The following is a 12,906-nucleotide window of genomic DNA, read 5'->3' on the forward strand; positions in this document are numbered from 1 at the left end:
GAGGTTATTTTGCTTTTATGGTTGAAACCAGATGCAGTCTTTGCAGAGGACTGAGAAGTACCAATGAACTGAAGGGAAACTGATCTAATTAATGTTCAGAAACTCCTTAGTAAAATGTCAGGACATAAAATCTTTACATAACGTAAACATATGTTTAAATATTTGCTGTGAGTATAACGGTACAGCTTCTCTCGGTTCATAATTAAAAATACATAGATACATTCTGTATTTGTATGAACAACATTGCAACCAAACTTTCAGCTCACGAACGACCATCTGTGATCGATTCTCTGCAGAAAGGAAGCCAAAAGGATAACATAAGACGTGTTACACAAGTATCCCACATTACACATCAGAAGATCCGCAAAGATGGACCAAAAAATAAAAAAATAAAACAACTCAGCAACCCCAGAAAGACATGAAGACAGAATGTAGTAGGTTACAAAAAAAAAAACAGCAACAATGTGTCACTTTGAGCACCACCAGCTCTGGTGCAGAGCAGCTTCTGGGAGGAATTCTTCCTGTGTGTGCATTAGTATGAAGGACGAGCGCTTGCACAGCACTCGTCAGTGTGCACACATGCAAGCGGTAGCATATACACGTGGGACATGAGTTCCCTTCACTAAGGAGTGCTGCTGTCCCAAAGCTCAGTAGTACAATGTAAATGCCCACATTTCCAAATACAGCTGCTGTTTATGTGGAAGAACGTAAAGGCAAAACACACTCGCCTATCCTAAGAAGACTGTTAACATCATTATTGACTCATTAGTCTCAGCACAAAGAAAGCATTTTGTTTTTCAAGGCAAAACAATTATCAGGCACAAAGCAGCAAAGAGCTGGATCCTGTCCACACTAGTTTACCTGCGCTAATAGATATTCTTCAGTTTGAACCTCGTCACATGACTTAAGAGGAACCCCCCCCGTAACAAACAGGAAGACAAACACAGTCCCAGTAATTCTGGTCCTGGTGGGGGGAAAAGACGCTGACTGTATAATGTGTATTATGTTTTAGGGTTAAATTCCCCCTTTTTTTTTTCTCCAGTAGCAGCACTCAAGTGTGTTTAAATCTCAACATGGCTTTTTAAAATGTTTTTTTCTGAAATGGAAAGTGGTAGTTCTGTCAATGAAAGAAATCATGTTTATAGTTTTGCAACATAAAACTGATTATTATAAAAGTGTTATTCACTTAAAGCGGCGCGTTTAAGCTTTTCCTTTTTTTTTGTATATATAAAATCGCTACAGCAGTGGATATTTATAATAATTCTACCCAAAGTTTCAAATAAAAATGTCAGCGAATGCAAACGTCATCTCTGTGAGCCAAAACCTCAGCGTTAGACTGCTCTGAATGTTCAGTTATCAAAAGGATTTTCTACTCCTGGGGCTCGTCTCATTTAGAGAAGATGTCTTTGTTATAATCATCACGAGTGTCGCTCTGAGTGAAGAAACCACGCCCACTTGTTATCAGCAAACACTTAGGGAGGTGTGACCAATCAGAAGAAAGTCAGTTCCAATGAAAGGGTGCTAAAAATGGGTCATTTTCTAACAAATTGAGATGAACTGAGAGGCGGCTCCAAGGCTCAGTATCACATAAAGAAAGATTATTTTGAACTGTGAATAATGCAAAGCTACTCTATAAGAGTTTAACAGTAACAATACAGAGAGCAGGTCCTCCTTAAGTAAAATGAAAAAAACAAAACAAAACATGTAATATCATTGCAATCATTTCATTACTGAAAAAAAAAGATAAAATCAAATGTTTGAAAGAGTAATTAGTTTTTGATTTCTATTTCAACTTGTGATTTTTACTGAAGCCTTGAACAGGATATTAAACATTTATTCTTTTGAGCCATGCGGCCCATTCAGGAACATTTCCTCACACATACAAACATCACAGATAATCTGTTCTGTTCACTTTGGCACTGTTCTACTGACCCAGAGCTGATCTCAGTGGAGGCAAATAAAATTCTCAAACGCAAAATTATGGCAATACCTTCATCTTACTGCTGAAGACAGATATTTCACTTTACTGGAGATACATAAAAGACAGTATTTGGGATTTGGGGAAATGCGCTCATCTGCTTTGTTGCTTAAATTCAGATCTATGCTATGCAGCAGGAAAAATATGAAGTGAAAGTTAGCAAACGGTGAGCTTAGCTTTAAGACTTGAGGCTGACTTTGTCCATCTAAACTTCTAAATAATAGCAATAAATGTCAAAATGTTCTTTTTTTTTTTAAATGGAAAGCTGTCAGGTAATTAGCTCTAAACTGACAGATTCCCTGTTACATTACTCGAAAAAAACGGAAGGAACTGGCTGTAAGTCATGTCATGTTTGCACGCCAACAGGCTCCTGGTGGTGAAGAATTAGGTCTTGTGGAAATGCATTTAGTGATTTCTACTTATGACAATAACGGCTCCTTTCAAAGGAGTGGAAGAAAGGACCGTTCATTGATAGATGGTAACGATGTTCTCCTTATTAGTCTCCTTACATTTTCGATTTAAGTCAGATTCATGTCATAAGTGAAGAAAAAACAAAAAGATGACGTGCACACTGGATCTGTAATTACAAGCTTAACAAAGGCCAAAACCACAAATACTAAAGACACAACCAAACAAACAAAAAAATCTTTAAAAAAAAGTGATAAAAGACACAGGAAGCAGAGGTGCCATTTTCACTGTTCACAATCTCTGCATGTGTAGTAAGGCAAAATAAAATCTGAGGGTATTTTTAAGCGTTTTGCTTTCGTCTGGGGAGGTTACGAGTTGGCAACATGATGGCAGGGGGCACGTACGCACAAGTTTCTCCTTAAGGAAGACTTGTGATCCATCTTGACCGACCCGCTCTGTATTTTCCGGGGTTGTTCTGGTTCACGCCACTTAAGCAGCAGAGTGATTCATCAGTCGTCAATGTCCTCATACACATCATCATCAAAAGGCCGCGCGGAAGACAGCTGCAGTCTGTGACGGGAGTACTTGAGCTGAAGGAGGTCTCCAACCTCACTGATGACGTTCAGCGCCTGTGGAGACATTTATACAATGAAGAAGAAAAAAAAAATGCTGTCAGTCTGAAGGCCAACATGAAGAGCGAGGACGTTTACAGATGCAGAGACACCAGCCTCGTAAAACCAAATTGTAAACTGGGGCCGAAGCAGGAAAGATCTCTGGTTTGAACTTTTACATTTTTCACTTCTATTACCTGGGTCTTAGAGCAAAGTGATGAGTTCATACAGACACGTCTTCCAAACAGCAGCAAATCGTCATTCTATCTAAAGCCCTACAACTAAGGGGGACATATTCACTCTGAGCGCATGAGCTCTGGTTAATGCAACTGAAGTGCTACAGTTCAAGCTGTTATAGCATAAGGTCGACAATAATTACACAATGTAGGGATGAGTATATATATTGCTGAAATTTTAATGTGGTTTTGCTTTGTTGCATCATGCATGTTTGTTTCATCAGTTTTAACTTTAAGCTTCATCAGTAGATTTCTGCTCACTTGAGGTCAGAGCAACAAGCTGCAGAACAAACAACCTTTTAAAAAGTTTTAAGATTCAATACTGTCAGCTCAAAAGCACATTAATGGATTAATTGGCATAAATCTGGACTCCCGTTTTTATGAATCTACAGTTTCCTTTTTAAAATTAATATTTCTCTCTCAAGATTGCAAATGCTACATTTTGTTCACCAGCTATTTGTTAAATCCCTCAGTCCTGCAGCACACAGCTGCTTTTCTGAAATAGGAAACGAGATTTATTGTCGCACATCTCACACTGGTGACATTAACCAGGAATAATAAAGTAACAGGCTGGAAAAGAAATACAAGAGGGAAAAAAAAAAAAAAAAAAAAAAAGTGGAGAATTTCCAAAAATTCAGAGTAAAGTTAGATTTCTCCCAGTGCGTCAAAACCTTACACAACGCGTTTTTGTTCTGAAATTAGAGCTGTGGAGTAACATGCATGCGTGGAGTACATTGTTCCCATTACACCAGATGTTTATTCACCAATTCCTGGACTTATGCAACTTTGGATAAGTGACTATTTATGGGGCTTGAGGAGTTTTTCAGTGTTTCAATGTGTGTAGGTTGCCAGTAAAGCAATATATACCTTCTGTTTATGGTAAAGCTTTGTGAGGATGACAGATGGGCTTTGTATCACATCTTAAAGTATAAAAGGAACTGAAATGCTTTATTGCAGTCAAATCATGAGTATCTTTCTGTGTCGTTTCGGCCAAATATTAAGTTGGTTCATCTCCTTAATCAAGTAAGGCTTTTCAGGTAGACTAGAAAAAAAAATAAAATGAAATAAAAAAAAATATATTTCATGGAAGAATCAATCACTATTCTACCTCTGATGCTTTTAACATTTTGAGCCATCAGATGTCGAAGTAGCTCCTCCAAATCAACACTAGGTGGACAATTTTGTAACCGTCTCCACATTTTCAGATACATTAGTTATAACCTGACATTTAAGGTTGACAGATTATTGCGGTCAGTAGAATGAAATAACGATGGCAATAAAAGGATTTAGGTCGGGATGTAAGTGTGGGTGTGAGAGAGTGAAAAGATAATACTCTGAAAGCTCGCCAGCGGATAAAAGAAACACAAACCAAGATGACACTTCAAAGTGCATGAGAATAATACAGAGAGGAAGACTAACGGAGACAGATTTTACACCATGACAGATAAAAGCACTACGGTACAGTACTCCCACTCCTTGTCTTCAGCTTATTTTGTTCAATTTTTTGAAGTGCACCGAGAATAATAGGAAGATACCATAACCCTGGATATACAAAACTTCCTGGAGACACAGTTTGTATCTGCGCCAACTGAGCTACACACATTAGACAGGAAGCACAGGAGAAAGCTCAACCTCTGTGTGAGAGGATTTACATTAGTGTCAAAATGAGAAAAGAACCGTGGAGGATCTAAGACGGTGGCCCGTAGTGAAGAGCAAACAGGTCTGCAGTGAGCTCATTTCAGCAACGCAGAAGAGCCCTCGCTGTGAAGAGTGGGCGGATTTAGATGTGTTGTAATCAAAGCTGAACTGTCTGCACTTACACAGGCCAACACAAAGAGCAATGTTGAGGTCTACACTCAAAACACAGGGAACAAACAGTACGTTAACCTGCAGAGTGATACAGCTGACACTTTATTTTTATATGGAGCCTCTTCTGGGAGACTTTTCCTGACACTCTCTAAATCCAAGTGAGGCATTCTTGTCCTTTGATGGATTTCTGGCAATGGGATGTCAGACATTAAGCTGCAAGGGACTCGGCATGCTCTAAGTTACTCAAGGCATAGGTAGACATTTGAGGTCAAAAGAGATCATATCAGCGTCCCTCAAATTGCAGACAGTGTTTGCCCCTGTTAGACTGCTCCACTTTATTTAATGCCAACTAGATTTCTCCACTTAGTTTCAAACAGCTCAAAGGTCATTACACTGCTGTGAAACAGGAATGAACAAACTTTAGAGAGTATAACTAAACAAATCAGGCCTGGCTAGTAGCAGCCAGCACCACTCAAATAAGCCTGCCACTGGTAGACTATTAGTAATTGCACCCCTCTCCTCCTTGTGAACTCCTGCCGGCAAATCTAGCTAACAAGCTACATGCTGGAAAAACTTTGACAAAAACCTGATCTGTGTGCAGGCCCAGTAATTAGCCATAACCCCTGTGAAAGTACACTTAGCAAAACACCAGTGAGCTTAGTTCATAGAGGCTCGGGTCTAACAATTCTGAATAATTAGAGGAATTCGGGGAATGTTTTTCACTGAAATGTAATGGCTTCAGCCTGACCGTTCGCCTATGTGGACAGCGAGAAGTGGATACGCAAGACTAGTCAACATCAATACATCTGCAGCTGTAGGTGCTGCAGTCTTTCTTTAAAGAAAAAAAAAAAACCTGACAGCTTTTGCATACTAAGTACAAGCTGCAGAATATTACATCCAATTAACTGCCATCATCAGACATCAGAACAGAGCAGAACAGTATTTTTAGTGGTCATTATTTAGCAGGATTTAATGACACACAGTGGTGTGTAACAGCTTCTTCTTGGTCTTAAAGACCAAAAAAAAAAAAAAAAGAAAGAAATTGTCCCATTTTGAGAAATCATTGTTGACCTTTACCTATGAGTATTACCATAAAAGAATATCATATCTAGAATGTGTTAAATGAGACATGCTGAATACTAAACACGTGTTAAGATATTTTTAAGTGTGTGTTTACCTGGTCGAGCATGTTTTTCGAATGGCCGGCAGAGATGCAGAAGCGTGCTCGCGATTCGATGATGGGTGTAGCAGGGAAGCCCACGACAACCACGCCAATGTTCCTCTTCAGCATCTCCCTGCCAAACGCTCTGGTGGGAGAGACAAAGCTGGCTAGATCAGGTGACCCTGAATCCTCCCTTAGTTATGCTGCTGGGGCATTCCCAGCATTGAGTGTTTCTTCTTCAGTCACCTTTCTCACTCTCTGTGTTAATAGACCTCTCTGCATCGAATCGTACTTGTTATTAATCTCTATCTCTCTTCCACAGCATGTCTTTTATCCTGTCTTCCTTCTCTCACCCCAACCGGTCGCAACAGATGGCCCCGCCCCTCCCTGAGCCTGGTTCTGCCGGAGGTTTCTTCCTGTTAAAAGGGAGTTTTTCCTTCTCACCATCGCCAAAGTGCTTGCTCATAGGGGGTCATATGATTGCTGGGTTTTTCCTCTGTACGTATTATTGTAGGGTCTACCATATAACATAAAGCGCCTTGAGGCAACTGTTGTGATTTGGTGCAGTATAAATAAAACTGAATTGAATTTAAAAAACTGAATAGCAAAAATAACCGCAGAGGTTTAATAAAGAGTATGACAGACAAAAAAAGATGGGTAAAGTCTTCTGTGAAAACATGTCTGCAGAAGCTTTACGAAGACAGACAAATTCTTCATTAGAAGAAAAAAGGAATGGTCCCAAACCTGCTTTGGTCCCAGTGTTTTGCTTGATATTTACAGCAGGATTAATTAAAGCTGCAGAGGTACAGTCCTTGTACTGATACTAAAGCATGTGTGCACCTAGACTCAGTTTCTGCAGTCAGTTTAACACCTTGAGCTCTTGTGATGTGACGTTGGGACACTGTCTACTGTCCACTGCTATAACAGAGTTTTTAAACTTGTTACCTTAATAATATTTCAGGGGAAAAACGAAAAACCCAATACCCATCAACAAATGATATAATTGATCACACTGTATTGCTCTAAGGCTCCAATTAAGAGTTCCAGCAATCAGAGCAGTAGTAAACAGCAAAGATGGAGGCTCACCCTATCTTGGCGGGCATGTAGAGCATCAAGGGTACGACGGGAGAGTCGTTGTTGCCGTAGATGATGAAGCCCATTTCTCGAAGCCTCTTGCGGAAATAGACCGTGTTCTCTGCCAGCTGCTGCACACGCTCACTGCCTAAGGATGATGAAGAAATTTGGAGACAGAGTTGATAGGAAGCACGATGGAAGTTAATCACACGGATGTCCTGCGTTCTAAGATCATCTATATCTAATCATCTAGGTTTTGTTTTTTGCAGTGTGATGACAGCCGTTTGCTTTGCAACTTTAACGTGTTAGACACACAAGTCATCACATCCTGATGTGTTAATGGACAATATGTGAATATTCACAGAGCGCTGTGATATCCACTCATCTCTGCTTAGTGTAACTTGTTACTCACACTCACTGGATATAGCAAACTCATTAATGAAGCCTGGCTGCATTTACTGCTTTATCAGTTAAATGTTTTTGTTTTTATTGTTGGTCTGGGTTTGTTAACAAACAAGTTTATTATTTGTTTATAATAACGAGTTTGTTTGGTGTAAATCTGCATTTGCATGATTTAAATTGTGTCATGCTTGTATCATTCATCTTTTATCTACCCATATTTAGTTTCGTCTGGATTTATTTTTTCTTGTGGGTTTTTAATAATTTTTCTTTACATCCACATTTTGTCAGTCACTGGTTGCAACTGATTGCAACTCAATTTTAGAGGTGATTCTCTTACCGAGGGCTGTTTACTCTTTACTAAATTTGACTTTCCTGAAGTGCAAAAAATAAAAATGAGCTCTTAATGATGCTTTCCAAAGATGAAAAAGAAACGTTCTGCACGTCTACATTGGAATCAAACTGTGTACTGTGGACTTTAGATTTTGCTTAGCGACATCTTGAACTGTTCTAGCAAAAGGGTTGAAGTTAGATTAAACAATCCATGTAGAGGAGATAGAATTGCCTCGTCTATAAACACAGATCATCATAAAATATTCCTTAACCTCTTTAATTAAATCAAGTAACCATTATAAAAAAAAAAAAAAAAAATACATACATATTTATAACTGGACATCCTTCTTCCCCCCCCCCCCTTCTACTCCTTTTCTTTATATAACATCTGGTGAAAAAGACCAGAGGCTGGCTCCAGTCCTACAATTCTTAACTTTGCAGTGACACCTGGTGGCCCATCATAACAATTACTGCTGACATAAAATCATCAGAAGTGGAGACGTCACCAAATTATAAACATAATGCAACAAAACAAATAACCAAGGACCTGCACCATTATGCACTATAGTAAATATGCAAGAACAGCCTGAAGTTTGCTGAAACTGGCTGTTTAACTTTTACATTTTTAATCCGAAACCGTTTTGCAGTTTGACGTTGCTGCAGAGTTTAGTTGTTTATCACTCTTTGATCAATCTATAGAGGAAGTTTTCTGACCTCAACATAACATCTTTGTGTGCCTATATACCAATCAGATTCAGATGTGGTCATGGACTGCAGTGCATGTGGAGTGCACTATATGCAAGTGGAAAGTGAGATTTGTCTCAACATCCAACATAATGACTCCTTAAAAGCAAAACATTTTTAAACTTTATCTTGAAATGCAGTTTTCTCACATATAAAAAAGTGAACAATCTGGACTGAGGCTTACCTATTGTTGTGCCATCCTCTCCCATAATGCACTTCATAGAAGTGATGATTTGCTCCACCACAGGAGGAGACATGGAGGTGGCGTAGACCGCACTGTGGGAATGGGAGCGCAGGTATTCGATGAGCTCCTAAACCCAGGAGACACACAGAAGACATAAGCAGATACGCATGAACAGCTGCAGTCTCTCAGTCCCTCACAACGTTGCTTGTTGCTTCCCTCTTTCACGAATATGTGAAAATGTTTTTATTTTATTTTTAGAAGCACCAGATTTACATTAAAAACCTCAACAGTCTGATAAGCACAAAGTGAGAACTGAATTTCGCTTTGCGCTCTCAAACCTGTCAATCTGCCCGTTACATTTTTAGAAGGATATGAAAGTCATTAAAAGCATAATGTGAGCTACATCCTGTAACCTGTTAACACATTCCTAAGTGATTCATGACCAATTTTCTCCGACTCCTTTGTTCTGCTTGAGGGCTTCGGCAGTTCTAAGACGCCACTACATGATGATTTAGACAAAGTGTCTTATCTCGATAACCATCTCGATAAGCAAGCTTTGTTGTCAAGAATGCAACATGCACTGTTGCAATGACTAGCACTCGTGTCTGCAACAAGTGACGCTTAGAGAGTCCATGCATCAGTGCACTCTTGAAAAACTATGAGTTTAAACTGATGTTATGCTAGAAAATGCACTCTTCCCCCCCCCCCCCCCCCCCCTTTTTTTTTTTCTTCAAAAAATCAAAAAATAAACAAAGAGATAAAGCTCACCCTTTTCCCTGCGATGTATCCACCTGCAGCACCAAAGCTTTTGGTAAACGTGCCCATCATGACGTCCACGTCACATGGGTCGAGGCCAAAGTAATCCACCACACCTCTTCCTCTTGGACCCAGGGCCCCTATACTGTGGGCTTCATCTAAGTAAAGGTAGGCCCGGTAGCGCTTCTTTAAGGCAATCACTTCTGGCAGGCGCACTATGCTGCCCTCCATGCTGCAGGGAGGAAACCGGCAGAGTGGAAGGTGCATTACATCTCCTGAGGTGTTACAGCTTTGTTTTTCCCAACAAATTCAGCTTTTGCACCAGAAACTATCCACCCAACAGCTGTCAACATAGAATAAACAGCTGAAATGACTTTTGACTCAAATTAAAAAAAAAAGTTAAACTTATTAAAAAACAAAAAAGACAGCAGAAACTGTCTTGCACGTTGCAAATGCTTTTTGTAGCACCCCATCAGACAGAATCAGGTTAGCTAACTAAGCACTGACACATTCTCAGTACAGTTTAAAGTGCTGAACCTGAATAAACCATCAGAGGAAGCTGAACCTGCTCTTGTATTTCTGGTGCAAAATACATACATGCATTAAGCACATGCATCAACAATCATTCTTAATAATCCGCCCAGGGGCTTTGGCCACAGATGGAATTGCTGCTTATGCAATAAAGTTTTTAGGTCTTGCTCAACCTGAAACTAGGAAGGAAAATAAAGGGAATTTTAAAAGTGGGCAACTCCTTTTTTTCTACTGCATAAGGCCAAAGACAATTTCAGCACAGTTGCAAAAATTGTATAAATTCAGCGCTGAGACTTTCTCCTACCAAAGACAAGATTTAAATGTACTCCCAATAGATTAAATAAGCACATCTAACAGACTTAAACGTTCTAAATATTTATTTTCCCCATGAAGTCATGTATGACATATACAGGAAATCAAAGCAGTACCTGTAAATGCCTTCAACCACTATTAGGATCTTCTTCCATGGTCTGCGAGTCCTGGGTTGGCCATGAACGATGGCTTCTCTCAACAGTTTTTCAAGGCTCTGCATATCTGACAGGAAAAAACAAAAATTTGAAGTGTTAACATTCAAAATGAAAGCTGTGGTTTTAGCAGTGGTCTTCCTTTGTATTCTACATCAAAATGCTTTCTCTTTTCCACTGACGTTGTTTTAAAGCTGGCAAACATTAGATCAGACAATCAAACTAATAAAAAGCGCTATAATTACAGACCTTGAGAAGCAATGGAAGTTTTACGACATGGCTAATGCATGGGAATAAATGCAAATAGGAAGCAGATGGATAAGAACAAATAGGAGACTCACTGTTGTGTTTAAAGACTCTGATGGTGGACCCAGATAGTCTGGCTCCCAGGACCAGAGAGGCATGGTTCAGCTCATCACTCAGGATTAGACAACCCTGCAGAAGATTAATTAGCATTAATATTTCACACATAGAGGATTTGTTGCACACAATAGCAGATGGACTGCTACGTTTTTTTAGTCAACATTGTTTTTATTGGCTGGTGAGAGGCTGGAGAATCCTTTTTTTTACAATTATATAGAACAACCTCTGCTGAGAGAATTACACTGAGAATGCAGCTTGCTTTGTAGAACTGCATTGTTTCATACCTCACTGCTCTGAGTCTAACCCTACACCTTTATACCAGCAGGTCTGAATCATTTTATTAGAGCAGAAGTCTTTAGCAGTCTCACCACTGTTGGCTTTCACTTCCTTAGTTTGCTCCTTTTTCACTTTAACACACACAACCAGCCAGTCACCAGCAAGTGTTTCTTCCTGATATAAGATAAGGTGCTTGGTGTAACTGGTGACCTACAATAGCGTACTATTAAGTAAACATACTTAGAAAAGACCCATGAACATCCAGGATATCTTGCTAAAAATAAGCTCATCCTTGTCCCCTGTGTCACTTGGGGTCTTACCTTGCCAACGAGTGCTGGTATGTTCATTGAGTTAGTTGCAAATCCCATGCCGAACGCCATGGCTGATTCCACACCCAGGAACCTAGCCACCTGTTTCTCCATCTCCTCGTGTCTGTCCAGGTTACCTGAGGAACAAAAAATAAATAAATACATGAATTAAAAGAAAAAAACCCCACAAAAAACATGGGAGCTTAAAATAAACGGATACCACTGAACACCTTGAAGTTCTAAAACTGACATCGATTTTTTTAGTATTGTTTATTTACTTGCTTCTCCTGGGAGATGATACCACAGAAGATCAATAAAATAAACATAAAGACTGGAGATGGAGGGAAACAGCTACCCCAGCTTTGTTCAGGTTAAATAAAACAAGAGAACTCAAGGATCCACTGCCAAAGCCAATTCCCTATTTCACGGTTAAGATGGTGAGACAGATACAGTGAGGCAAAAAAGTATTTAGTCAGCCACCGATTGTGCAAGTTCCCCCACTTAAAATGATGACAGAGGTCAGTAATTTGCACCAGAGGTACACTTCAACTGTGAGAGACAGAATGTGAAAAAAAAAAAAATCCATGAATCCACATGGTAGGATTTGTAAAGAATTTATTGGTAAATCAGGGTGGAAAATAAGTATTTGGTCAATAACAAAAATACAACTCAATACTTTGTAACATAACCTTTGTTGGCAATAACAGAGGTCAAACGTTTACTATAGGTCTTTACCAGGTTTGCACACACAGTAGCTGGTATTTTGGCCCATTCCTCCATGCAGATCTTCTCGAGAGCAGTGATGTTTTGGGGCTGTCGCCGAGCAACACGGACTTTCAACTCCCGCCACAGATTTTCTATGGGGTTGAGGTCTGGAGACTGGCTAGGCCACTCCAGGACTTTCAAATGCTTCTTACGGAGCCACTCCTTTGTTGCCCGGGCGGTGTGTTTTGGATCATTGTCATGTTGGAAGACCCAGCCTCGTTTCATCTTCAAAGTTCTCACTGATGGAAGGAGGTTTTGGCTCAAAATCTCACGATACATGGCCCCATTCATTCTGTCCTTAACACGGATCAGTCGTCCTGTCCCCTTGGCAGAAAAACAGCCCCATAGCATGATGTTTCCACCCCCATGCTTCACAGTAGGTATGGTGTTCTTGGGATGCAACTCAGTATTCTTCTTCCTCCAAACACGACGAGTTGAGTTTATACCAAAAAGTTCTACTCTGGTTTCATCTGACCACATGACATTCTCCCAATCCTCTGCTGTA

The 12,906-nt window shown here is 39.8% G+C and overlaps 1 protein-coding gene across 1 annotated transcript in view; it reads right to left on the reverse strand.

Annotated features, from left to right (window-relative positions):
* The window catches only part of LOC113012162 (serine palmitoyltransferase 2-like), a 22,300-nt gene continuing 9,394 nt past the window's right edge, over positions 1 to 12,906 (reverse strand). The window contains exons 5-12 of the mRNA XM_026152190.1: positions 11,649 to 11,773; positions 11,031 to 11,124; positions 10,654 to 10,759; positions 9,707 to 9,926; positions 8,939 to 9,065; positions 7,291 to 7,426; positions 6,220 to 6,349; positions 1 to 3,015 (exon numbers count right to left, since the gene is read on the reverse strand). Coding sequence (XP_026007975.1) covers positions 2,896 to 3,015; positions 6,220 to 6,349; positions 7,291 to 7,426; positions 8,939 to 9,065; positions 9,707 to 9,926; positions 10,654 to 10,759; positions 11,031 to 11,124; positions 11,649 to 11,773 — 1,058 coding nt within the window. The 3' untranslated portion in view covers positions 1 to 2,895. The remainder of the gene's footprint in view (positions 3,016 to 6,219; positions 6,350 to 7,290; positions 7,427 to 8,938; positions 9,066 to 9,706; positions 9,927 to 10,653; positions 10,760 to 11,030; positions 11,125 to 11,648; positions 11,774 to 12,906) is intronic.

Source organism: Astatotilapia calliptera, chromosome 19, assembly GCF_900246225.1.
Source record: "Astatotilapia calliptera chromosome 19, fAstCal1.2, whole genome shotgun sequence".
NCBI classification, from domain to species: Eukaryota; Metazoa; Chordata; class Actinopteri; order Cichliformes; family Cichlidae; genus Astatotilapia; species Astatotilapia calliptera.